The following is a 26,250-nucleotide window of genomic DNA, read 5'->3' on the forward strand; positions in this document are numbered from 1 at the left end:
TATATTATATATTAACTTATAGTAAACTAGTAATGTAAATTGTAAAATATAAAATAAGCTATAGTAACTTACATAGTAACTTATATAGTAAATTAGTAATGTAAATTAACTAAATAAAGTATAGTAACTTATATAGTAATTATATTATTATGGAAAAGTCTGAATGCAGGCATGTAGCGGACGGATGTGCGCACCAATGCTGATGTGGATTAAATAAAACGATACGTTTTACTAAAGCGGGAAGGGTTGAAATTGCATTTTTTCTTTTTCGTTTCCCTCTTTTTTCGATCCGAGTTGCATCATCTTTGACTTTCCCCGTTTGAAACTCTTCATCCAGATCTCCTCCCACATCAATCTTCCCCCACACTCACTCTTGCTGAAGACTAACGTTGTAAGACTCCTCCCCCATTTGGTGGTTTCTTCTTCGGGATTGTTGTTGTTCGTGGACTCCGCAGCGTAGATCCGAGGAGTTTGGGTATGTGGTACGGTTCTCTTCCTCTTTTGCTTCTCTATTTTGGGTCCGTGTATTGCAAAGTTTGCCTTGGATTTCTCTTTCATTTGTTCCTCTATTTTCTAGGTTGTGTTTGGCTCTAGAGAAATTTGTAGATATTAGGGTTTTAAAACTAAAGATTTTATCTTTATTCAGATTTTATCTTTGTAGTGAGTTCCACACCTGCACATGCAGATTTTTAGTCACGTTCACGTTAAGATTCAGTGTTTGAATTTTTGAATTGTGTCCATCTGTTGGTACTTCTTCTGGATGGTTAATTTGGGTGTGGTACAATTCTCTTGCTCTGTGTTCTCTATTTTGGGTTTGTGTATTGCAATGTTTGGCTTCAATGTTTCTTTGTTTTGTTCCTCTATGGAGTATTACATAGTAAGCAAACTGATTATTTTCTTTATCAATGGATCATAATGATATCACCATCAATGTTAGAAATGGGTTAATTCATTTTCATGATTTGTGTGGAAGCGCATGGAGTGACATGAATTAAATTGCTTGCAGCATAATTGATTGAGTGCCATAAATATGTTGCTCATTGAAAAGAAGCTGGAAGCTATAGTACTGTATCCTAGAAGATAAATATCTGATTTTAATCTGTTCATCATGCAGTAAAGTAGACAAGTCTACCACAATAGAGCCTAAAAGAGCCCGAATGACAATATGCCAGGAAAGTAATCGTGTTCAACGAATTTCCATAAGGAAGTCGTGCTCTTTGCTAGCTGGGAAAGCTCTCAGAGCAATCCCAACAACTAGAATGCATTTGCTGCTTCTAAGTTGGCTAAGATTGATTCTAGCAGTTCAATTGGTACTAGCTCTAGTTCCTCCTAGCTTGGGCAACAAATCGATTCATGAACACATTCAACCGCCCCCTCAACCACTTGCTAATGGTAATTATTTCTTGTGATTACTAACTATTTCTTGGTACAAAAGATGGAATGTTCAAATCACTATGTTGAATATCATTTTAGAAGGATTCTTTGTCCCCATACGTTCTGCTGAATGTAGCTACTGATGTATCAAAGAAACTGGTTCATTAGTTATATTGGTTATTGGAGTCATTTACATATAAATACACAAACATACACACACACACACACAAAATGTTATTTTTTCAATTCTCAGTGGTGGGATTGACACATCCTTGATTGTCACCAAGAAGTTTTGTTGAATTAGTAGATTTGGGTCGGGTGGGGGTTTGGGTAGGTTTATGTTTTATAAGTCTTCCTTGATGAGATTGGTATTTTTCATCCTCGTATTATATCAAAAAGTGAAGGGGGAATTTTCTTATCAATTTAAAGTTTCTTTATGTCATCTCTGCTGCTGTACTCCATTTAAGCAAACTGAATAACAGTGACATTATAATGGTGTTTCAATGATTAATCTCTATTATTTTCTTTTTATGGCATTTTTAACAGGGTCACAACAAGAGCACCAAACCATTAGTAAACAAACAAGTCAGTAGCAGCCTCTCCCTCCAAGCTAGTCGAAAGCAAGTCATATGTTTATACTGGCTGCGCAATCACCAAACTAGTTTTAATCATATGTTTATACAGCCCACCAAAATTAAACAAAAGGATGAAAAGCTCGAATTATATTTGATTTATTCAGCATCCTTTGGATGTGTTTCCCTCTTCAGTATCGCTCCAGCAAAACTAGTCTTCTCGAGGCCTAACTTTTGATGATGAATCATAGTTGCTGTAATTATGTTTTAATGTGAGCATCTTTGTAACTGATAAATTTTGAATGAGTGAGACTAATTTACATTTTAACTGAGTCAATGGATGTCCATGTTTAACGCATGGGGAAATTATTTGTTGCAACATATTGCTGTGTATGAACCATGGGGTCTTTTTGGTTTTTGGCACTATCTCACATAGAAAATTGCACACTCTCAAAAGTTTGTATCCCCTAAATGGAAAAGAAATACCAAATCAATGTCACAAGAGCAGGAGAATATGCAATCAAAATGACGATCTCATTCCAAGTTCATATCTTTGCAAACTGACATCTACCAACCTGATAGCACTTCAGGATGAGAAGCTGTCAAATACAAAAGCACATCCACATCTATCAACCTCATACTCCTGATACTAATATAAAATCACACCCACATCTATTAAAATGAACTCATAAGTATTTTTTACAGCCCATGAAGCAAATGTAAAGTCCAAACCACACACTACATGGGAAAACAAATAAATATTTTTTACAGCCCATTATTCATGAAGTATATTTACAGAAATTAATAGTTCTATATCCCTGAATGCTTCACTCAGCTCTTGGTTGCTGTACTTGTAATTTCACCAACACTTGTACCTTAATCTGCAAGGTTAATATATTGCAATTAGCAAAATTGACGAAGTAAATAAATCAACTACTAATTTAAATGAGCAACTTTATACATTTTAAGTACATTTTTAAGAATACATACCAATGATAACAAAACCAAAATCCCCAACTATAGCTCAGGTTGTGTTCATCCACCCCTGGTTGTATTTCATCCACCCTAATTTGCATCTATGAATACCTGACTTGATGAATTCTCCATCATTTATACATTGTAGTAACTAGAATAAGGAACTCAAAACTCTTATTCTGCATCCTCTTTCTTTTTACTTTTGGCTGTATGAACACATTTAACTCTTTACAAAAACTAAAAGTGCATATACTCAATTTATTGAAACAGGTTGGCTACCAAATGGTGGGTCCAAAATGCTCTAGTGAGAAAAGATTAACAAGTGGGAGATTGGCTCTGATTAACCATACATCAGTGGCTACTTAATTTCCTATTGGATATTTGGCTGCATTGTGTTAAATATTCTTGACCATGAACCTGAAAATAGTTCATCTATTGAGACAAATTTCTTTGTTTTCAAATTAGTGGCTTTACCCGAACGCACAAGATCATCTAGAGAAATAGCATGATTAAGTAGTAGTACTACTACTACAGGCAACTAATTTTCTTCTTGGCATGATTAAGTCACAAATATTGGTTCTAGCGATACTATCCTATGTGTAATTGCTACCACATTCAATTTCATTTTATGACCGTACATGTATTCACAAATATAAGTCAATGATCTGCAGTTCATAGTGAAAAAACCAAAACAGAGATTACAAAAAAAAAAAAAAAGAAGGTAAAATCGAAAGGAGATCAGGAAAAATCACTTCTTTAAGCGCTGCACCATAAGCAGTGTAAACAAACAATTGTTTTACTTAGCAAGACCAGGTTGTTGGAGGTTTCAAATTCTCATATGTTCGTAACAATTTGGTTGACCAGATACATCAAGGATAAGAAGAAGAAGACAACATATAGGAGAATAAGAGCTCTGAAATTAAAATATATGTGGTTATTGACCACCTTGTATTACCTGTTAACCCAAACAAAATGGTTTTAGGAAGTTTTCCTCATTAGAGATGCGATAGTTTTACAGTGTAGAAGTTGAACCTCTTCCTTTTCTATCCATTCATGCAAAATATTGTGCCTTTTTTAAATAATAGCTTCTTAAGTACGTGGCGATGAGTCGTATGAAGAACTAGAAATCCTCAAAGATGTTAATGCTACCATGTTTTTTCATGAACTACCTCTTACTGAAGATAAAATCAGTAGAGTGCACGCCGCAAGGAGGTATTAACTAGTAACATTGCTTACAAATTTACCAATTACTCATAAAAAAAATAAATAAATAAGTTTACAAATTAGTCACTTGAAATACTGCAACAAAAAGTCAGTTGGTAAGTTGTTGAAGGCAAATCATGTTATTTTCTTACTAATTATTAAAAAGAAAAGGCTACATGTAGCGATAGGGATGGCAGGGAATACCAAGTTCAGATAGAGCATTTCCTTTGCTTTTTGTCATGTGCAGCTGAGAAGTCACAAATTTAATTCTTGAGGCTACATTCTCTTCTCCTCTCCCATCGATTCTCGTTCTCTCTACCTAAATCCATCCCACTCCCAGTTTTTCAGAACACCAAACTAAGGCAATTACAACAGATTTTAAGCAAATTGGTTGAGGTAGGTCTCTACATTGCAGCTTCAGGAGCGATCATCTATCAGGCTAAATGAGCATAGATCAGATCCCATACGAAGTCGAAGAAATGGGCATAAAACTTGGGCAAGAGAGGGCATATATGATGGAATGGACATAAATAAAACGAAAACAAGGGTATAAATCAACCAAATATGTTCGATAAAAAGCTAAATAAAATGCTACATCTCCAGGAATAAAATAAATTGGGTATCAAAAGAAAAATGCATAGATGGAGCATACCTACTAGAGATGACGCAGAGGAATTCACGTAGTGGCAGAGCCGCAGAGTAGTGTAGACGAGCTTCAGGATCTGACGCTTAGGAGGTAGGTTGCGGAGGAGATCGGCCAATTTGCAGTGGAGGGAGGAACAAGGGGAGACGAAGAACTTTGGTCGGCAAACTGCGGAGGAGATCGGCCAATCTGCAGTGGAGGGGAGACAAAAAATGGCTGAGGAGATTTGCGTCATATTTTCAAGTGGGGAGACAGATGAAAATGGTTGAGGTCGTCCAATCTTCTTCTCTTCGTTTTTTTCTAAATGAAAAAAAGTGTCTTATTGCAGGTGCACAGCGGACTAATCACAAAGACAAATGAGAGATGAAAATGGAGAAAGTGAGGCAAGAGTTGGTCGCGACACTAAAAATGGTGGAGAAGATCTGTGAAGTGAACTCGGAGGACGTGGTCGCGGAGGATGTGCTCGCAGAGGTGCTCAAAGAGGCTACAGCGGACGAACGGGAGAGATGAAACAAATCTTCTGAAGCACGTTTCGTGTTTTCCTCTTTTTATTGTTTTGCTTCCCTCCTTTTTTTTTTTTTTTTTTAAACTTGCCACATCATCAATAGTCCGCATTTTCGCCCGCGGTATGCTTGCATATAGAAAAACTCTATTATTATATAGTAACTTATAGTAAATTAGTAATGTCAATTAACTATATAAGGTATAGTTATATAAAACATATAAATATATATGATTAATGCATAAAAAATACATATTATAGTAACTATATACTATATAAGCCCTTAATATATATAGTATATATATAACTATATATTATATATTGACTTATAGTAAACTAGTAATGTAAAATATAAAATAAGCTATAGTAACTTATATAGTAACTTACAGTAAATTAGTAATGTAAATTAACTATATAAGGTATAGTAACTTATAGTAAATTAGTAATGTAAATTAAGGCACTAGGTATGGTAACTTATATAGTAACTATATTAACTTATAATAACTTATAGTAAATTAGTAATGTAAATTAACTATATAAGGTATAGTAATTAGTAACTTATAGTGTAACTAATAACTATATTAACTTATAGTAACTTATAGTAAATTAGTAATATAAATTAACTTATACTAACTATATTAACTTATATTATTCATTATAATGTTTATACATTATTATTTATTAGATGTTAATATATTGATAACACATATTTTTATAAAATATGCAAAATATCGAAGTCGGAGTCGGTGTGTCGAAGTCGGATCGGAACGGAATCGGAGTTGGGACACCTCTACCTCCGACTCCGACTTCTAGGGGAAAAAAAACTCCAACTCCGACTTCAATTCGTCAGAATCGGAGCGGATCAAAACCGGAGTCGGATTTTCAAATTTCTGCTCAGCCCTAACTGTCACCCCACGCATTCACACTATTAACACATGTTATATTATTAAAGAGGTTGGGCTCTTTAAGACTGTTAATCACTCTGTCTACTTGGACTTGTGTTCGGTCAAATAAACTCATTACAAAACTCGGGCCCAGAAAGCAAAAGCAACCGAATAAAATATCAGAATTCAGTTCATATTCATAGCTCCTCGATTTTCAGCTCATTCCAAGCAGAATAAGCACATTTCATATTTGAGTTACAAAATTAGCACATTTAACTTAAAACATATTTGGGAATCGGAACACAGAACTACTGCAATCATATCTGATTAAACATGCTGCTGCTATTTGGTTTTCCCGAGATTTTGTGGAGGATTGAAAGCTACGCCGCAAGCTCCAAAATATTTGGAGACTAGTTCGAGCTATTTCCATAACTTCACAGTGTTGTCATGACTTGCTGAGGCAACCATTCCGGTGACAGGTGATTGTGCCAAAGCCGAGATGATGTTCTCGTGTGCTGAAATTGTCATGCTTTTGTTCTCAGCCATGTTCCATAACTCCAATGACTGCAACCCATCACCCACGGTTTGCAAAACAACAAATAGTAATAAATTTAACCTTACTTGAAGCATGAAAGCTCCGTTCCATATGACTATGCATGCATTTTTACAAAACCAGAAGGCAGAATCACTTTGTCACAAGAATAAAATCATAGCAAGGAGACAAAAAGAACCAAGAAGCATATTACACACACTACATAGAGTCATGCGTATGCATTATACCTCGAAGGGATGCTCAAAGCTCAAAGAAAAATAGCCATTAGGTTGATAACCGGCCAAGTCGAAGTGAAGTGCAATACAAACTGTGCATGGTATTACTTCCATTTCCAAGGGATTTACAAACACCCAAGCAGAGTTAGTGTGAACGTTGCATAGGGATAAAAGTATACATTTTCACCAATAATTAAAACTAATCCCCACCTCCCGAAACCAATGGGTTCAATGTTTCAATGGTAAAGGGGTGGAACGGAATTGGGCATTAGGGCTGAGCCAATCTTAGCAACATAAAACTGCCAACAAACAAAAACAAAGAATCCAGGGTAGCAACCTCCTCATTACGATCTGAGGACTGGCAGCAAATGGAATGAAACCTTTGATGTGAGGAAAAAAAACATGATAATGATACTCCTGCAACTCTTTTATGACTATTTTATAACTTGTTTTACACTAATCTGTGTAGTTGTACCATCAATGCAAGTTATTTTATTTTCTAAAAATTTACTCCATGAAGAGTACTAGGAATTACCGAGATTCCTCCAATGACCAAGAGAGTTGAATAACTAGGGTGAAAGACACAAGAGTGGAACTGATTCCCATTAGAGCCGAGCTCCTGAATGCACTCTCCTGAAACTAATGACCAAATCTTCACCAAGTTCTGACTAACAGATGCCAAGTAATCTCCATTTGCATCCCAGCAAATATAATTTACCATTTCCGAATGTCCCTATGAGGAAGATGGAGGATTTAGATATATATATATATATATATATATAAAAACAATTAAACCAGGTGCTACCAAAAGAAGTGACACAATCAACATCTCAAGAGGAGGTTGTGTCAGTTAGTCAACCTCAGCCGATACTTGTCAGCAACCACATATCCCTTACCTGGAATGAATATGTTTGCCTGTTAGTTTCAACATCAAAGATGGACACCACTTGATCTGAAGCTGCTGCCAACAACTGTCCAATTCTTGGTTGAAATCTCACCTGTGTCATACCTCCCTATACCAAACAATGGAAGATTAGATGTTGCACCTCTTGTTTTTTGCTTGTCAAAAAAAAAAAAAAAAAAACAATGGAAGATTAGAACAAATTAATAACTTCAGTGCAGCTTTAACACTGAACATAGACCAAAAGTGGAAAGAAAGAACCAACCTTGGAGACATGAGTTCGGGAGAATGGATTAATGTTCCAATGGTGTATTTCATTGTTATTATCACAGAAACAGAACAGATCAGTCTTCTTTGGGTGGAAATCAAGGGACATAACAGCCGAAGCGTGTGCAGTATATGCATGCAGACAATAGCTTGGCTGCCAGGATATCTCTTGTAAGTTAATCTTGGGAGTAGAGTAGAAATTGAATATACAACTTATTGAATGAGAATACATATTATAAGAAAAACACACAGCACATGGAAAGCAATGCCTCTGAAGTCTAGAAAAATGTTGCAAATTAATATTAAACCAAAACCCACGTTTTAGGTGGAAGAGAAAGATGGTGACATTACATTTGCTGCATCCCATAATCGCACAGACTTATCCACTGAAGCTGTAGCCAGCTGAGATGAGTTCGGCCTAAAGCGAACATCTGTAATCAATGATTTGTGTTCTTCAGGGGTGCTTTCTGTATTTAGTGTGTCCATGTTCCAGAGGGCAACCTAATACATACAGCAATGTAAATATACTTTAGAATTTATTCTTTCTTTACTTCCATTATATTGTTTATTCCAAGGTGAAAGAGTGGCTAAACTAATTGGAGAACAAATAATAAAATTGCAAAGCAAAAGAATATCATTTTTTTTATGAGTAAACAAAAGAATATCATTGATCGCAACAGAAACAGGTAGCCATCATTGATATAGACCTGTTGGTTTAAATGGCATATAAATGGTTCTTCCTGTGTGACCTCCAAGTCTGAGGTCAGTGGTTGGCTATGAACAAAGTGACATTATAGTTGTTATACAATTCATTGGTGTTCTTGTGTACCAAAAATGGTAAGAAAATATAATTCCCACAATGTCATATGCGTTCCTCAAAACCGGCATTTTCTCCTCACTCCAAAAGGAAATATACCTTCTTGTCATGTCCAGCATAAGCAAGCAACTTCCCATCTGAAGAAAAATGACAGCAAGTAACCATGCCGTTTCTTGTCCGCATGCAACTAACTTCGCTGAAGGTAAAACCTGAAACACAGAATGTAGCCATAGGTACCTTCGAGAGCAAATCAATTGCCACAAGCCTTCATGGACGCAATATGATGATGAGATACCTTTAGAAGACTCTTTTTGGTGCTCAGTTGGACTTTGCTTCAATGTCCCATATAAGTTCCCTCCATCTCCATCATGAGACAGAAATGACTCCACATTATCATCTAAAGCACTGACATCTCCAAATCGTTCCATATCTTCCTGAAATAAAAATAACTTTCTCAGAAGCATACTAATATTCCACTCTATTTGGCTTCTATGTTATGGTACCTATATGGCAGATACATCTCTACAAACTCAATGCTCAAACATCTGTTTATATGAGAGCTCAATTGAAGATGATTTCCAAGAAGATGTCATATATTTATTGTGAAACAATAACCAATAAGTTACTTATACACTCAGAGATCAAGAAACCAGATCTACCATATATCTTAACTAAATTGATGAATAAGATGTCTACTGAATGGCTCTAAAATAGGTTAAAATCAAAAGCTTAATATCAACATACAAGCAGATTAGAAGATGATGCAAGGCCTGCCGTCCCCTCAGGACCATACATCATCAAGCTTTTAGGCACACTGTTAACATGCTGGATGCTACTTGCTGTTGTTATTCCATCGCCAGGTGTGTGGGTGGATGGTGGAGAACTAGGAGAAGGGCCAACCGTATTTCCTGTACCAGTGCTGTTTGCAGCTCCAGAAGAAGAATGCTGTTTTCTTTTTCTGGAATTCTGCAACCAAAAACAAAAAGCTAACGACACAAGTCTTCTAATTGAAAATGTGGCAGCAGGAATCCTTTGAATTGTAAACAGTATATTCCCAGGAAATAGATTACAGTGACAGTTAACAATTTAACCCAGACAAAAAGATATCTAGTTATCTGCATAATCTGAAAAATTAATTATAACCTGTTGCAATTGGTCCTGTTGTTGAGATGAAGAATGTTGCATCTGGCCCATCTTCATCTGCTGAATGCCCACCAAAGGCTCAGAAAGACTATTTACACAGATAACTAAGTGAAGTTGAAAATACTAAACTATTTCATATGGCCACTGATGACACAATTCAGAAAATCTAGAATAACATATAATCTGCTTGAAAGAGAGCTAGTATGGTTATGCATACACAGACAACAGACATAGGAATACTTATTTTCTCTGTTTCTGTTTTGGATGGGATGGTACATTCATAATCTTCTATAATTGAACGAACATTTAAACATAAGTAACATGGATGGAAGTGCCTTATATGCATGCACTAGAATAGGCACACACCCTTGCATTACAGAATCAATTAAATTATTGATCCACTCAGAAATTTCCTATGTGATCTCTCTCTCTCTCTCTCTCTCTCTCTCTCTCTCTCTCTCTCTCTCTCTCTCTCTCATACACGGGTGTGCATAGGCACCCATGCATATGGAGCTTGCAAATATAGATTTATCTTTTTGGTTGTAAATGCCTCTTCCTAGCAGTGAAAAAACCAATGCAAATTAGTTCGAAAATAAATCAGGGTCTACACTCAGGCTTCAGCTTCTACTCCTAACAAACAAACCCACTAGGCAAATTAGGCAATACGATGTATATTTGGTAATTTATTATATCTGGGAGTCATTCCCACCCTTTTGGTCTCCTTTACCTATATATAACATTTACATTGGCTGAGAAAAATGTTCCTTTGTGCTGAATTCTCACAAAGAGATGATAACTAACTCCAAACGATTTTCTTTATAAGCATAAATAACGCCAAATGTACAACCTAATTAATAAAGAAAATTACCAAAACTACAAAAATATTGAATTTATGATTAAGAAACATCTAGATTAGAAAAAAATGGTAGTAATAAAATCAACTATGCCCTGGACTGTGGAGTTCCAACTTCCAAAATCACATTTATCCCTTCTGGCCATTATAGAAGAAAGTTACTTTTATAATTCTTAAGGCTTTAAAAACAATTGATGGGTGACAAGTGATACTCTGGATTGTCATGAACGTGTTAGGTCACACATTGGGAGAGTAGATCATGAAGATGTTGCACAAGTGCTAAATCACACATTGGATATTTACTAGGTAGAACTAACATTATAAAATTTTTTTATTAAAAAAACATTTACAATATTCCAGAGAACTCCAATTAACTTTGATTAATCTTTTTGGAATATAACATAGATGAGACTGTTACCGTATACAATTTTAGGAATGTTTTATTATTAGCTATACATATTATCTTACCATGTATAGATGCTGAATATTAGGAATCAGTTAGACTTATACTTCCATGTATAGATGGAATTTACAATATATATAATGAAGGTGGCCAAATCAGATGGCAACTTTTCCAAAACCTCTCTTCGTATATTTCTGGTCTCTCTAGTATTTTGACAGAGACTAGCAGATCCCTAGTTCATCATATAATGTGGTATCATGGCACTACGCAATGAGAGCCTTGACAAGCACATCAAAGATTTGGGTAGGGTAGATTGTGAAACCAGGGATTATTATAGATGCGTTAAGTCCCACATTCGGTGGGTGGATTATGAAGGTGTTGCAATAGGTGTAATCCTCATACTGAATTTTCATTAGATGGAACTGGGCTTTAAAATATTATTAGGGTGTTGTTTGGAAAAGGTTTCATCTCATCCCATCTCATCTCATCTCAACTCATTCCCAGACATACTTAAACACAAATACTTTTCAATTTAAAATATTCAACATTTTCATCCAATCATTACAATGTTCCCAAACTTCCAAACAAAACACAAAAAACAATTCAACTTTCTCAAATCTCAAAACAAATATAAAATTATATTCTAAAAATATTTTAACTTTATAGTATTTTTATTCAAATTTTTCTCCCATTTCCCAAAACCCAATAAACATCATAACTCAAATCATTTCAGTAATATTCACAAACCATTTCACCACTATTCACAAATTTCTCATCTCATCTCATTCCCTAAGCATCCCCTAAGAGTTCCAATTGTAACTTTGACTCATTATTTTTTGGTATAGTGCAGATGAGACTAGTGCATCCCTAAGTTGTAACATGAAAAGTCTACATCTTCTAGATCAAGTTATTCAAGGCTATCATACCACATACAATGTAGTGCAGATGCTAAATAGCATCAAAAGCTTGCACATATTCCCTTTTGTAATTAGAGATGTTATCATAAACTGTGGAAAGAGAACTGCCCAGAGGAAAATCTCCAAAAATAAAAAGATAACAATTATGTATAAATATTTTAGAAGAGAAGAGCTTAGAGTCGATTGTACCAATATCCTTTGTGTTCACATTTTTGTGCATGTATTGAATGCTAGTCTACCTAAGTTTGCATCTGATTTAGTAAAGTATTCTAACCTTTGGTGAACTTGCTTGCGCTGGAGAGCATATAGACCCATCATTTCTAGTGGATTGACCATCTTTTGCATTCAAGCTACCCCTAGGCAGTCCACAAAATCGACGTGGATCCATATCTCCATAGTTAGATGAATTTCCAAGGTTGCTTTGTGCCTGAGCCTGTGCCATGACCTGCTGTTGTGATGCTAGAAGAAACTGACTTTGAGTTGGTAGATTAGGTTTCTGTACTTGTACGCCTAAACTTGGTCGTAGCTGGTCAAATCCCTAAATACAACTTGGCAACATTCAAGGAATAGCCCAAAATTCATACTAAATGGAAGACTAGAATGGGCAACATATAGAACACCATTTACAACTTACAGTTAAAGGCCAACCCTTTAGCGGAAGACCAGTGATGCCTTGACTCAATCCTGAAGGAAGCAGGGAAAGAACACCATTGGGAAACTTTAAAATGATGATGATTTTACTCATGACTTCAGAAAGTTTCCTAACCAATTCCCAATTATAATGACAGTTAAGTAAGCCTCCTCTTAAAATATTCATAAAGTTAACATGTGGGTGAGGAATTTTAAAGAAAGTCCAGATCATTGGGAATATTTGCTAAAGTTGAATCTCTCTAACGACTGGCTTCTCGTTTCTAATACCAACATTAAGAGAAAACAGGCACACGCATAAAATTAAAGCAAACACACAGGCGCGCGCACAAAACGTGCACGATATTTATTACATCTCACAACCACAGAATCAACAATTTTGATGTAAAATAAAACTGTATCATATTTGCATCTCATCTCCATATATGTGCTTCGATAATACCAAGATACATGGATGCAACAGTTTATCCACTAAGGGATAAATAACTAGGCATTCACACTTTCATAAATAGTTCCCCTTATATTTTAGAGACAAAGTAAGGGCATTCTAGATGCATCATCTTGGGCTGATGATAATTCACTTTTAAAGACTAACATAGAAGCTATCGACTAAACTATCAAACTTAAAACTTATTTTTAAAGGGATATTACCTGAAATGTGGATTGCTAGAAGATACAGGTTATGAGTTAGAACTTGGTATACTAGTTATCTCAAAATATGTCACAATGAGGGTAGCTTTTTATATTATACATAGATTTTTGATGCAGGAATGTCTTTTCGTTAGAAATTAGAAAAAGACAACATCCAATCTGAAATATTGACATGATTAAGATGCACCAAATCATAGCTGCTAAATGTTACCATAATATCCCATAATAAGGCATACTCATAATTTAGCCAAATGCAATTTGGTCTTATCACGAGTGATATCCACTTTCTAAACATGATTTTGTTTACATTATAGCCTTAAACTATGTGATGCAAATCTGGAGGCTGATACCAATGCGGAAACTGCTCCTTGAATCGTGGATGATGGAGACTCATCTAGTTGTTAAAATTCTTATCTATTTATTTCAAAATTCTGTTGCTAAGTTGGTAATTCTTTCCTAGTTTATTTCCTAAATTATAGCATCATATGTAATCCTTTTAAAGAAGTGGTAATGGAAGGAAGAGGGCAGTTGCCATTTTGTTGATCAATTCGAAGTTGGAGAGATTCTGTTTTTTTTTTTTCTTCCCTCTTGGTAGTCACGTGAGGTTGGCCTTGGAGGATTTGCACCACTATGTCTCCAAAAATATTTCATTTCAAGTTTAATCAATCCCTTCTTTCAAAGATGTCATTGGGGTCTCAAAGTTTACTGATTTGGAATAGAAAGTACCACAGCCAGGTTGGTACGGTATTCCTAAATGGTGTCACTAATACAAGCCCAATGAGTTCCCCTGGAGAGAGGGGGCAATGAGAATGACATTTCATGCACTAATATGAAAAGTGTGACAATGTAGCTATGGTATAGATTGTTTCAGTTAATAGAGGGCCAGGAAACCATACCTGCACCACCTACTCCAGATTTTGACTGAAAAATCGCTTGTCCATAAACTGATGAAGGATCCATTGGCAAGCTTTTTTGGCTTGCACCCAAACTGACCTCACTTTTGATGTCCTACAAACTCCACATATAAAACCCTCAGCATGTCTTGGGAGAAAGGGAGGGGAGAAGGAGAGCCAAATGTAACTAGTGCATATAGTCTGAGTAGTTACAGTTGTTAAAGGACTTCGTGCCTGGATTTGTTGCAAAGCTGCAGACATGTTCCCAGAAGTACCTTGTACCAACTGGCTGAATCAACAACAATAACCACAGATGTAAGAGCCGTACAACCATGCAGAAAGAGAGAATTAGAGATCTGGTAGATATATATATATATATATATATATATATATGCATTTACATGAATGCGTGAATGTACATATATACATGCATACATGCAAGTGAAAAAAATTTACCCAGGATGATTGGTTGCTGATTTGAGAAGTGCCATCCTATTTGTATCAATTGCTGGGGGTGTTTCTGAATCCATTGAATGAGGGTGTTTCATACGTTCCTCGTACATTTTCATGGCCAATATGCTGGCTGATGGCTGCCCCATCATTCCTTCAGAGTTCATACCATTCATAGAACTGCCAATGGCAGGATGATTAGGATCTCTGCGTTGTAGCTGTGCATTGCGCTGTTGGATGAGTTGCAATTGCTGCATTTGCAGTTGTTGTTGCTCCCTTGCCTTAATTTGCTGGGCCTAATATTAATGAAATAAAAACATAAAAAACACTGAAAAGCCAAAAACAAAAAGAAACAAACAAAGAAATCCAAGCAATCTACATAATGCAGAACACCTCAATGTAAGCAGCAGCAGGCTCAGAATGCTTCTCATTTGTCCTTGCAATGAATATGTCCCAAAAGACAGACCACCATTCAAAGAGAAATCCTCCAGGAGCATCAATTGCTGCACATCCACGATAAAACTTAAAAACCAGATCACTCTCTTCCTTACTAATATAGACCAAAACTTTTATTTTGGAATGGGTAAATTATAATGTAAACCGTGATTTTACTAACAATAAAATGAACCACAATAGTGTCATTATTAGCAAGCAGCGTGGATCAACAAATTTACAACAGTATGACAACCTAATACATCGGTAGTCAAACTAGGGTTTTGACAGGAATGAGCTTTCAACATACCTACTGGATCTGTGGCAACTTTCCCTTCAGTCATAAAAGCTTTTGCAGAAGCATGCAATTTTCTTTTCAACAAATAATCATGAATGTAAACATCGAGCCTACAGCAAGATAAGCAAAGCAAGGCAAACATAACTTTTCAGAGCCATGATTATTCCAAACCATTAAAACTACAAGAACAAAACTCAACGACGAATCAACAAATTGAACACCATGAAAACATACAAACAGTATACATACATCTTGTCGGCTTCCCAATTACTCTGTGCCATGTTTATTTCAAATACAGAACAAATAATTACAAATAACCTCCGTTAGTCCCTGCAATTGAGCCATCCATACCATCAGATCATTAAACATAATTCCAGAATAAATAAAACCACAAATGGTCCAATTGGTTCCCGAAGAAACAGTTGAAAAAAGCCGCAAACATTATATCTTTCGCTGTCTCAACAGTATCAGTTCAATTTTGTCTTGAGCCATTATATTGCTGAATTGAACCGAACCATCGGTGTTTTCACATAAGAGAATAAAGCAAGCACTCCAAAGTTATTTTCCTCTTGCTTCTACAGCTTTCTCTATAAACAAACACAGCGAAATTCAGGAACTAGATCGCAGGATTCAAACTCACCAATTCAAATTGAACGCAAAAAGTTGCCAAAAACCATAGCAGTGGAAAGGATCAAAGCCTACAACAACATCCCACAGGATCTCCACCTCACAAAAGCCTTACTTGAACTGACGCAAACAAAAGAAACTGAAATTAAACAAAATTCAAGTGCCAAAGAAATTAAAAACCTGCTCTTCCTAGAAATAGATTGTGCATTCCGCACAGAAACAGTGATCTAAAAACCATAAATGGTTACATATCATATGAATAATGCGAATTGTTAATACTCTTACAATGGTCTGGACAGGCTAAAATTTAGTTCTTCTCGAGAAAGTGACGGAATTTAGTGGAGTGTGGATGAAGCAGAACACAGCTGGAGCTTTAACACTGAAAGAGAAAAAGTGTACGGGAATCGGAACAACGCAACGGGGAGATATTTATGAGGGAGGCTTTATTTATACAGGGAGCCAAGTCTGAGGCTCGGAGTGAGTGAGAATTGACGAGGCTCGGTTGTCTATAAAGTTACCAGCGGTTATGGTGCGGTTTGTCTGAGATGAGATAAAAAATTTAAAAGTGAATAAAATATTATTATAATATTATTTATTTTTATTATTATTATTTTAAAATTAAAAGAATTAAAATATTTTTTATAATTTATATAAAAATTTATAATAATAAAATAAAAGAAGATGAAATAGTTTTATCATCTAAAACAGTGGCACATGTCGAACTAGTCTTGCCAGGGAGGAAAGGTATTGATGAGTAATATTGTATACAGTTATAAAGTGTATAAATATTATATAATTATTTTAAAAAATAGTATGATCTATTATTAAAAAATTAATTTTTTTCATATAGATTCTTTATTAATTTATTTTTTTAAAAAAAACTGCATCATACTTACACGATCACAATTATAAATATTATTTTTCTTTTATTTAACGTGTAAAGGATGCTGTGGGATAAAGTGTACGGTGCTTAATGGATATTCGAATTATAGGAAAGTTCGAGATTTCACATTTTTTTTTTCCATTTTCTTTTATTAGAAATGAGAAAATATACATCATTTGAGAAAAATAATTTTATTGTTTTCAATCGATGTATTATATTTTAAATAATTTCTTACTTAATAATTCATTTATAAAGTCATCAGTTTTAATTAAAAATTATATATACATATATATATATATATATATATATATATATATATAATAAAAAATAACATTACTCTCGACTTAGGTGTTGAAGACGCTTTCGTGTTTTTTATATAACATAAACTAGTTTATAATTAAAGATTAACATTTTAAAATTCAAATTTTCTCAATATAATTTGTAAATAATGGTGTGAGGGCATATCCTCAACCCACTATTAACCATCTATTTAACCATTTATCTGTTAATCCTCAACCGACACGATGTCATGTGATTGGAAATTTATTATTATTTTTTACTAATCTATTGATCAACTAATATCATATCAAAAAATTTAAAATGATAGTCATTTCGTTTGGTTATATATATAAGATAAAAGTTAAAAAATTAAATAAAATGTTATTAAAATTTTAATATTTTATATTATTTTTATTTTAAAATTTAAAAGAATTGAATTATTTATTATATTTTATATAAGAGTTTGAAAAAGTTATAATAATTATATGATATAAAATTATTTAGCTTGTTTATTATGAATAAGCAGAATCACTTACAATTAGATTTTACCATATAAATAAAAGAATATTTTGAGTAATGCTATATACAATCATTTTTGCATACTCTATGCACACTATATTGATGTGATTGACTGTATTAATTTTTTTAATATATAATCAATTATATCATTGAAGTCTATAAAAGATTACATAAAAATGACTGTACATAAAACATTTTACTCTAAATGAAAAAGAGTAATGCTATTTTACATTTCAAATCTTATCATATTAATTACACATGATAACGCGGCTTATATTAAGTGGATATAATCATTCAGTGTAATTGAAGATGACTCTAACTTAAGACGAAGAAGAAGTACATTACTCGTCAAGAAAAAATGTTTAGGAACAAAGCCCAAGCTGCTAAAGCACAATAGCCCACTGATGGAGATAATCTGCATAACAATCCATAGCCCAAAATAGTTTCTCTTTACGTGAATATCGTATTTTTCATATTTTTTGAAAAATTATACTGCATTTACATTTCTCTGCCACAGCTAGAGGTGGACTTTTCATGAATCTTCCACGAATGTTTGTCTATTCAGCATAGTGATGCGATGATGAACGCAGAACGTACAACAAGAGCCGGCAATGGTCAGTAATTGACACAAATTAAAGGGAAGGGAAAGAAAAACAGAAATCAGCTTCAAAGATAGACGTGGTGGTAAAGGCCGAGAGCTAGGGATGTATAGGAATCGAAGAAACTGGTTGAAAATCGATCAGATTGGCCATTGAAGCTGGAAACTGGACGAAACCGATGAAGAACCGATAGGCCGGCAATAGGATTTAAGTCAAACTGACGTCGGCCGGTTCGATCCCAGTTTGATTCAGGGAAAAATTGCCGAATTGGTTGACGTCTTTTCCTTTTTTTTTTTTCCATATATATAGGCCCAAAACAACTCCTTTTCACTTATTTTAGTGAAATGGTATGGCTAGATCCTACAGTTTTTAACTAACACTAATGAAACGGCGCCCTTTGGTTGATACCAATTGGCATCATTTTGGCTAGGATTAGGCTTCTTTGAATGAACCTTCATCTTTCTTTATTCTACGACTCCATCATCACTCACCCTTGTTCGCACAAAGACTTGCTCTTGACTCTCACCTCTATGCTCTCTCTCACCATCGTCATGAACTCAAGTCCTCCTCAGCTCCTCCTCCTTGATGTCACTCACTGCTACCAGCCACCATCTCCTCTACTCTCACCAACGAATTTCACTTCTAATGTAAGCCTTCGAAATTCCGAATCTCACTTCTTCAGTTCCACACTTCCACAATCATTCAGTTCCCATTGTCATCCCTAATTTCCTTCTAGGGTTTATAATGCCACACACAAACTTCCTCTCATCTCTCTATTGTTTGCCCGAAATTTGTTGATCTAATTGTTCATTGCTGAATGTTGAGAAATTTGTTGAATTTTATTGTTAAATTTTAAGAATCGATGGAATGCCGATGAATCAATAGCAACCGGCCGAAACTATGCCAGTTGGTCCCACCGTTTATCGATCTGTTTTTGGTTGGCATCCTCTCTTAAAAATCATGTTGGTTAGGTTTTAGTTAACACTAAAACCGAAACCAAACTGTGGTGATCGGTTTTCACCCATATGGGGGCCAGATGAAGGTCACGTGTACTCATGATATTGCATGTGCTGACACAAAAATCCAACAAGATTTTATAAAAAGTTTTTTTTTAATCAATAATTTTATAAAAAAGTTAAACCTAGATTATTGATGATATTATTACGAGAAATAAAAGTTGTAATTGTGACTGCGTAAGTGTCGTATAATTATTTTTAAAAAATGAATAAATATGAAATTTACATGAAAAAAATTAATTTTTTAATAGTAGACTCTATTTTTTTTTTTCAATGTGATACATAACACTTGCGTACTCTACAACTATATGTAGCATTACTCTAAGTGCATGTTTGAAATTATGGTGGAAAATATAACTTATACCTTTAAGGATTATAACTTGTAGTTTAAATAATAAGTTTTATTATTAAAAAATTATTTAATATTTGGTAACCATATGTTTAAAACACTTTTAAGAATATTATATTTGTTTGGAAATAAATTAAAAAAGTAATTTATAAGGTAGGAATAATGATTATTTGATTTTTTTAAAGATTATAACTATGTCTTTAAAAGTTTAAAAGTTGTGATTATGTTAAAGTTGCATGAATATTTTTGTACATTAACAGTCTTTTTAAAATTTGAACTACATTATAAATTATTTGGAAAAACATGTTTTTTTAAACGTACTTGTTAAGGATATATTTCACACCACCAACCATACGGATGATCTGCAACGAACAAATAGATAGTACTGGTTGCCTTGGGGATACTCTGATGACAAAGTTAGAATAATAATATGAGAATACTCCGATGACAAAGTTAGAATAATAATACGAGAATAAATGTATGTAGAAAATAAAATAAATCAGGTAAAGAATTTGTTATCTTTTGTAGATTATTTATAGTAATTATTTTTTAGAATGATAGGAATCTAATTAACTTTGTGTAAACTTTTCTTTTCAGAAGTTTGAGCCTCTCTTCTATTAGAAATCTGAGTTTCTTTTCTCTCAGGAGTCTGAGTCAATTTATCTTATTTCTTCTTACTTTATCTCTTAGCTAAAACTGTGGGTAGTGACCTTGATTATTAGAGGGTACAAATATCCCTTCAAGTACTTTTTAACTTAATTGATATTAAAAAATACTATAATATGTAATCCCTAAAAATCTTAATTTTTTCGTTAAAGTTTTTTAAAACCCTTTAAGCATTTTTTAAAACTCCTAACACAATTTCAACAAGCTTAAAGTATTAATTTTTAAGGAATACTGCATATCCATATTCAAAGATTATTTAATAATAACTCCAAATTTTATTTTGGACGTCAAGTGCAAGACTTGTGACATTGTTAGGTAGCACTGCGCATTGAGTAAGCAGATACGCAGCGTAAAGAAAGGGAAAAGTAAACAAGTTTCGGTTATATACAAAATTAGATCACGAGGTTTCTTTGAAAATCAAATTACTCGTGTTTATAATTGAACTTTTTACTCCATATTGTTCTTAGAATATCAATAAACTGTTTGAAGCATCACACCAACATTCATTCATCGCTCAACATGTCTTGCTTAAAAAATAGAAATTTTATTTACAGTATTCACTTTGGAGATTATATGTATAGCCTCTTTAGTAAATAAAAATAAATATTATTTTAGAAAGAATATTTTTATAATTTTAAAAAATTTTAAAGATAAAATTACCTAGACCTGCTTTACAATTTCTAAATAAAAACTATATCTAACATTGATCTTTAAAAAAATATAAATAAACTTAAAATGAAGATTTAAAAAACTAAAAATTAAAAATGTTAATTTTGTTTAGAAAATGCCACCCCCCATAGGCGTGGTGGTCCAATTGGAACCATAATAGAAGGAGAGAAAAATTAGGAAGCAAAGGAAGAGGAAGGACCTAACAAAGTTAGAGCTCCACTAGCTGTTGGCGAAATAAAAAAATAATAAAATTAAAATTCAATCGAAATTAGTTTGAACTAAGATATAGATATCTCATTGTCTTTAAGAAAATTTAAATCTTATGTGATATACAAAATTTTAACTGGTGTAGTAGATCTCTTCTTAATAACTTGTTTATTCTAAAATATAATAACTCAACTTATCATGGTATAACTTAAACTAAGTCTGTATAAGTGATTACTCACAATTTTACTAGAAAAACATCTCTTATCTGAAAAATTCTTAAAAATATATACACACTTATTTTGTTTTTTGTTTTTTTATAAATAAAATGAGATAATTTTAAATAAAAATTAAATAAGATATTGTTAGATTATTATTTTTAATATTATTATTATTATTTTAAGATTTAAAAAAATTAAATTATTTATTATATTTTATATACAAATTTAAAAGAATTATAATAATAAAATAAAATGAGATACTATTTAAACAGTACCTAACACTGCCATTTATATTAAAACTTTTGTTTTTGAAAGTAATGGGTTTCAATGTGCTCTCCTGTCAGATTTGGGCAAAGAATTCGCGTTGGTTATCCAAATTAAAAATTTTTATAATTTTTATAATATAAAATATAACAAATAGCTCAATTTATTTAAATTTAAAAATAAAAATAATATTAAAAAATTAATAATAATATTTTATGATTTTTTTATTATTATTTTAACAATGAGAGAATAAAGCAGGCATTTACTTTTTAATGTCAAACAACGACCGCGCCACGTGGTTGAAGGAGAGTGGATGGTAGATTCTAGAAGGTCATAGAATTGAATGGAATAATGTGGACCGGAGCGGGACTGGTAGGGAAACTGAATACCCACTATATAAACAGAGAGGGATCCCAACTTCCCAACCGCTCTCGCATTTTGCCTTGGCTGTCTCCGGTTTACTCCCCATCGTTTCCCGGGCAAAGCATTTCCAGATTCGCTCCTCCTGGTACGAGGTACATTTTCCTTTCTCCCTTATCTTTACTGGAATACGTCAAACCCTAGTTGATCTATCAGATTCGTCTTCTGCGATCCATTATAAAAGTTATTTTCATTGTTTTCTCCGAGTTCGGAAATTTTAATTTGGTTTTGCGAGATCCTTTTTCTTTTGGGGCCTATATAAAATCTGGATTTTATGGCTCTGTCAGCTGCAATGTTTTGAATATTTTACTAGATACCGTACCGTATCAATTAAAGTAATGAAATATTTTCATATCAATACCATTTCATAACATTTCAAATAATCGATATATAAATATATGAAAAATGCTACACATCATTTCACATTACACATTTTATATATTAAAATATTATTTTTTATTATTTATTATTTTAATTTATTCTTATTAAATTAATTAAATTATTCTATTTATCTTCTACACATTACATATTTATTATAAAAAAAATGAAAAAAAAATTAAAATAAGTGTGATGTGTGAAATGTGAGGATGACAAGAAGATTTTTCCTAAATATATATAAATTATAGTTTCAAATAATAATTTATATTTAAATTAATTATACATATATATATAAATTATAAATAATTTGATCTGATGAAAAAAATAGTTTGTAGATTGAAGAAATAATAAAAAATAAAAATTGAAATACCGGCCGGTACATAGGCCAGTACGGCTGGTATTTAGACCGATATGAAATAAATAAAATACCTGTATTGAACCAATAGCTAATATGATATATACCATTCGTACCGGCCGGTACAGTACGGTACAATGGTTCAGCTAACAATATGAATGCAGAGTCAACGGAAGCTTTAATCGATGCAACATTTTCTGTTGTTTGCTTTAGCTTCTAAAACCTCACTCTATCAAAGTCATAATCGTTTTTATATGCAATTTTTTCCTTGATCCCCCGTATTCAATGTTTGATAATTGAATAAATGGGATTCTGAATTTTTGTAATTTTCATGACTGGTTTTATGCTTTGATTTGTTCCATTGGCCATACTAATTGGTCCTCGTTGTGATTGTATAGGTCATCTATCTCGATTACTTACATTTACAATTTACAGTGCTTTGTGTGCTGAACGTTTTGAAATATTTGTATCATGGCCGAGGTATGCAGTTGTTTTCCACCCCCCCTTCCCTCCCTCCAGTTTCTGTTTGTGTCATTGTGTTTTGCAAGCTTTAATGTACTCATTCATTGAATTTGTGGCAGGAGGGTCACAAGGTTAACTTGAATGTTTATGACCTAAGCCAAGGACTAGCTCGGCAGCTTTCCACAACTTTTTTGGGGAAGGCTATTGAGGGTGTATGGTGAGTGTTTTAGATTGAGGGAGGATGTAACAGTAGGATATCTGGATTTATGAAGTTATTGGAATCTTGAATGCTCTGTTTACTATAATAGCTATTGATGCTTTCTTTGATCGAGGTGTATATGGTGGTTGAATCCAATTGCTTTTTCTGGTAAGATTACAATTTTATGGGGACAGGAATTTTAGGTGCTTGACTGTCTCAATAAGGTCGCCATCCGTCAGCCTGTTACCATTAGCAATTGAAGTGTGTACCAGCAAAAATCAGCGTTTTACTTTTCTTGATACAGTTGGTGTAATATGTTTTCCCAAAAATTTCTTTTTCTTCTTTCAAGATGAAAATTAGTATTGATGAAAGGGATGAATTGTTAAAGGATGGAGCATTGGAAACTTGGAATATGTGGGTGGCGAATCCAGTGTTGAGCCGTGTTTTTCTTCAAATCATTTCTTTTATTTTGGCTATATTTGCTTCTAAGGATATTCGTGATGGCCATTCGATTCGTATTTCCTTTATTTTTTTAGGGGAAGCAAGTTTGTACTGTGGTACTGTGGTTTAATCTTAGTGTTTTATTTAATATCTTTTGCACAACAGGCACACAGGAGTTGTTGTTTACGGTAATGAATACTACTTTGGGGGTGGCATACAACAAGCTCCTGCTGGATTGACACCATATGGTACTCCGATAAGGGTGTTCGAATTGGGAGTGACACATGTGCCGAAGGATGTATTTGAGATGTATCTCCAGGAAATCAGCCCCAGATATACGGCCGAAACATATAGTTTGCTTACACACAACTGCAATAACTTTAGCAATGAGGTTGCTCAGTTTTTGGTTGGTGCAACTATTCCAGACTACATTCTGCAGCTTCCAAACGAAATCATGAATAGTCCAATGGGCGCTCTTATATGTAAGTTATCTATCTCATTTGTTCTCTTTACATCGAGATATTAGTGGGATGTTGCAATCTGTGTGGATTCTTTTTAAAATCCCAAGTAACTTAGCCAGGCTGGTTTTGTGTATTCCTGTGTTATTAATAAATCCAACAAACCACTGATGGCTTATGTAGTAGTTAGTGTTTCTACACACTCCCCTTAAACCGCCTTCCCCCTCCTCCTTTTAATAAGCCAAGGGTGACCTTTGGATGCTATGATGCATTGGTTACAGAGGTTGCCGGGGTCTAGGTTTATGGATGGATTCTGTCAGCAAAAGTCCCTCACACTTATCCACATCAACTTTACGTGACCAGTTAGGCTTGGTTGATTTTGTTAGAAAAGAAAGGTTTCAGGGCTTAATCAAAGGGTCCGGTTGCTGGTAGTTTTCTGTTTGAGGCAATCCTTCTGCCATCCTCTTGCTCAGAGGTATTGGATTTTTGCGGTTCTTGTTGATTCGAAGGTTAGAGGTTTTCTAGGATTGAAGAATGCGTATACTGGAAGAATAGATTTCAAAGTCTTGTCTTGTTGTTAAAGAGATTTATTGTATTACCAATTGAGGAAAAGAAGGTTTTGTATAAATGGTTAACCGGTGGGAGTGTTGTTCAATGTCGTTAATTACAAGAATGTGTTTTGCAGTGCCTATGATACAGAATCTGGAGACAACAATGAAATCTGGTGCTGTCCCCCAAGTTCCACAATTTAGGTCTCCAATGACCCAGCCCTTGCAACCGATGATGACCACAGATCGCAAAGAGAGTTATAACAAAGTGAAAGCTGAAGTGCACTGCACCAAGTCTGAGAAGCCAAAGACGGTGGAAACTGCAGTGCCACCGGCTGTTGAAATTGTAGAACAGAAAGCAGCAGCCAATGGGGTTGTTGGAAACGACCCCCTTGGAAATGCGAGAAGCATGGTGCAGGAGGAGATAAGCAAAGAATTTGCTGCAATCATGGCGACTGGGACATTACGTGCAAGTGAGGCTGCTGCACTTGCCACTAGAAGGGTTATGCAAAGATACGGGAACCTGAATGCTGCAATGCCACGGAGTTAGCATCTGGAGAAAATATTCTTTCAAAGAGTTGTACTCTTATTTTTCGAAGAGTGGGTTTAAGAAAGACCCAGTATCTGTATTGACCTTTTAACAATTTGAGTCGATCAATTTGTGACCAATTGTGGGTGTGACTAGCTTTATTTTATATTAAGTTCTTCTATTATTCTTAATTCTATCTTATCTAATTATTATAATTTTTTTTAAATTTTTAAATAAGAATGTATGAAGTTTGAGGGGGCGATTGGCTCAATTGTTAAACGGCTTAACCATAAGCTCCCTCAATTTCATCCCCAACTCTCGAGTGTAGACAAACTTTTGAGATGACACCTCTATTTAAAAGTTAATTAAGCTATACTAGATTTATACATAGATTTTATAAAAATAATTTTATAATGAGTTATAAAATATTAAGTACATTTTATAATAAAAATAATTTTATAATTTAATACACAAATTTTTAAAATTTTTCATTAAACTTATGAAAATTCTTTCACAAAATATATGAATTTTCTCTCTATGAACCCAACATAAGTATTTTGTTTGGTTTCT

General features: G+C 33.9%; 4 protein-coding genes across 16 annotated transcripts; 2 read left to right on the forward strand and 2 right to left on the reverse strand.

The window, feature by feature from the left end:
- The first annotated feature begins 272 nt into the window (after nt 1–272).
- LOC122303705 lies at nt 273–2,327 on the forward strand. Its single transcript, XM_043115607.1, has 3 exons — nt 273–482; nt 1,115–1,392; nt 1,921–2,327. Exons 1-3 carry the CDS (start codon nt 478–480, stop codon nt 1,965–1,967), a joined length of 330 nt encoding a protein of 109 aa, XP_042971541.1. The 5' UTR covers nt 273–477; the 3' UTR covers nt 1,968–2,327.
- Nucleotides 2,328–2,459: 132 nt separating this feature from the next.
- LOC122303704 lies at nt 2,460–5,468 on the reverse strand. Of its 10 annotated transcripts, none has more exons than XR_006240796.1 (4): nt 4,777–5,328; nt 4,329–4,555; nt 2,937–3,032; nt 2,460–2,827 (listed from the first exon to the last, which is right to left on the reverse strand). XR_006240796.1 is itself a non-coding variant. In XM_043115606.1 (3 exons), the coding sequence occupies exons 1-3, from the start codon at nt 5,000–5,002 to the stop codon at nt 2,823–2,825; spliced, it is 342 nt and encodes a 113-aa protein (XP_042971540.1). In that variant the 5' UTR covers nt 5,003–5,324; the 3' UTR covers nt 2,460–2,822. The 10 variants fall into 10 exon arrangements, 1 of the variants encoding a protein (XP_042971540.1); XR_006240801.1 differs by having other exon boundaries at nt 4,329–4,443; nt 4,781–5,327; XR_006240799.1 differs by having other exon boundaries at nt 4,329–4,443; nt 4,777–5,326.
- Nucleotides 5,469–6,306: 838 nt separating this feature from the next.
- LOC122303706 (transcriptional corepressor LEUNIG_HOMOLOG-like) lies at nt 6,307–16,698 on the reverse strand. 3 transcript variants are annotated; one of them, XM_043115610.1, is made up of 19 exons: nt 16,507–16,698; nt 16,235–16,341; nt 15,844–15,924; nt 15,607–15,704; nt 15,258–15,367; nt 14,871–15,160; nt 14,649–14,703; nt 14,418–14,529; nt 12,857–12,906; nt 12,497–12,760; nt 10,050–10,109; nt 9,651–9,872; nt 9,202–9,340; nt 9,006–9,115; nt 8,441–8,590; nt 8,088–8,243; nt 7,818–7,934; nt 7,457–7,654; nt 6,307–6,717 (listed from the first exon to the last, which is right to left on the reverse strand). In XM_043115610.1, the coding sequence occupies exons 3-19, from the start codon at nt 15,873–15,875 to the stop codon at nt 6,574–6,576; spliced, it is 2,307 nt and encodes a 768-aa protein (XP_042971544.1). In that variant the 5' UTR covers nt 15,876–15,924; nt 16,235–16,341; nt 16,507–16,698; the 3' UTR covers nt 6,307–6,573. The 3 variants fall into 3 exon arrangements, with proteins under 3 accessions (XP_042971544.1, XP_042971543.1, XP_042971542.1); XM_043115609.1 differs by having other exon boundaries at nt 10,050–10,106; nt 14,628–14,703; XM_043115608.1 differs by having other exon boundaries at nt 14,628–14,703; nt 16,507–16,697.
- A 5,557-nt stretch (nt 16,699–22,255) lies between these two features.
- On the forward strand, nt 22,256–25,871 carry LOC122303708 (desumoylating isopeptidase 1-like). 2 transcript variants are annotated; one of them, XM_043115611.1, is made up of 5 exons: nt 22,256–22,405; nt 23,442–23,523; nt 23,625–23,722; nt 24,311–24,627; nt 25,289–25,871. In XM_043115611.1, the coding sequence occupies exons 2-5, from the start codon at nt 23,515–23,517 to the stop codon at nt 25,699–25,701; spliced, it is 837 nt and encodes a 278-aa protein (XP_042971545.1). In that variant the 5' UTR covers nt 22,256–22,405; nt 23,442–23,514; the 3' UTR covers nt 25,702–25,871. The 2 variants fall into 2 exon arrangements, with proteins under 2 accessions (XP_042971545.1, XP_042971546.1); XM_043115612.1 differs by having other exon boundaries at nt 22,298–22,405; nt 23,479–23,523.
- Nucleotides 25,872–26,250: the final 379 nt, after the last annotated feature.

Source organism: Carya illinoinensis, chromosome 3 (assembly GCF_018687715.1).
Source record: "Carya illinoinensis cultivar Pawnee chromosome 3, C.illinoinensisPawnee_v1, whole genome shotgun sequence".
In the NCBI taxonomy this organism is placed as follows: Eukaryota; Viridiplantae; Streptophyta; class Magnoliopsida; order Fagales; family Juglandaceae; genus Carya; species Carya illinoinensis.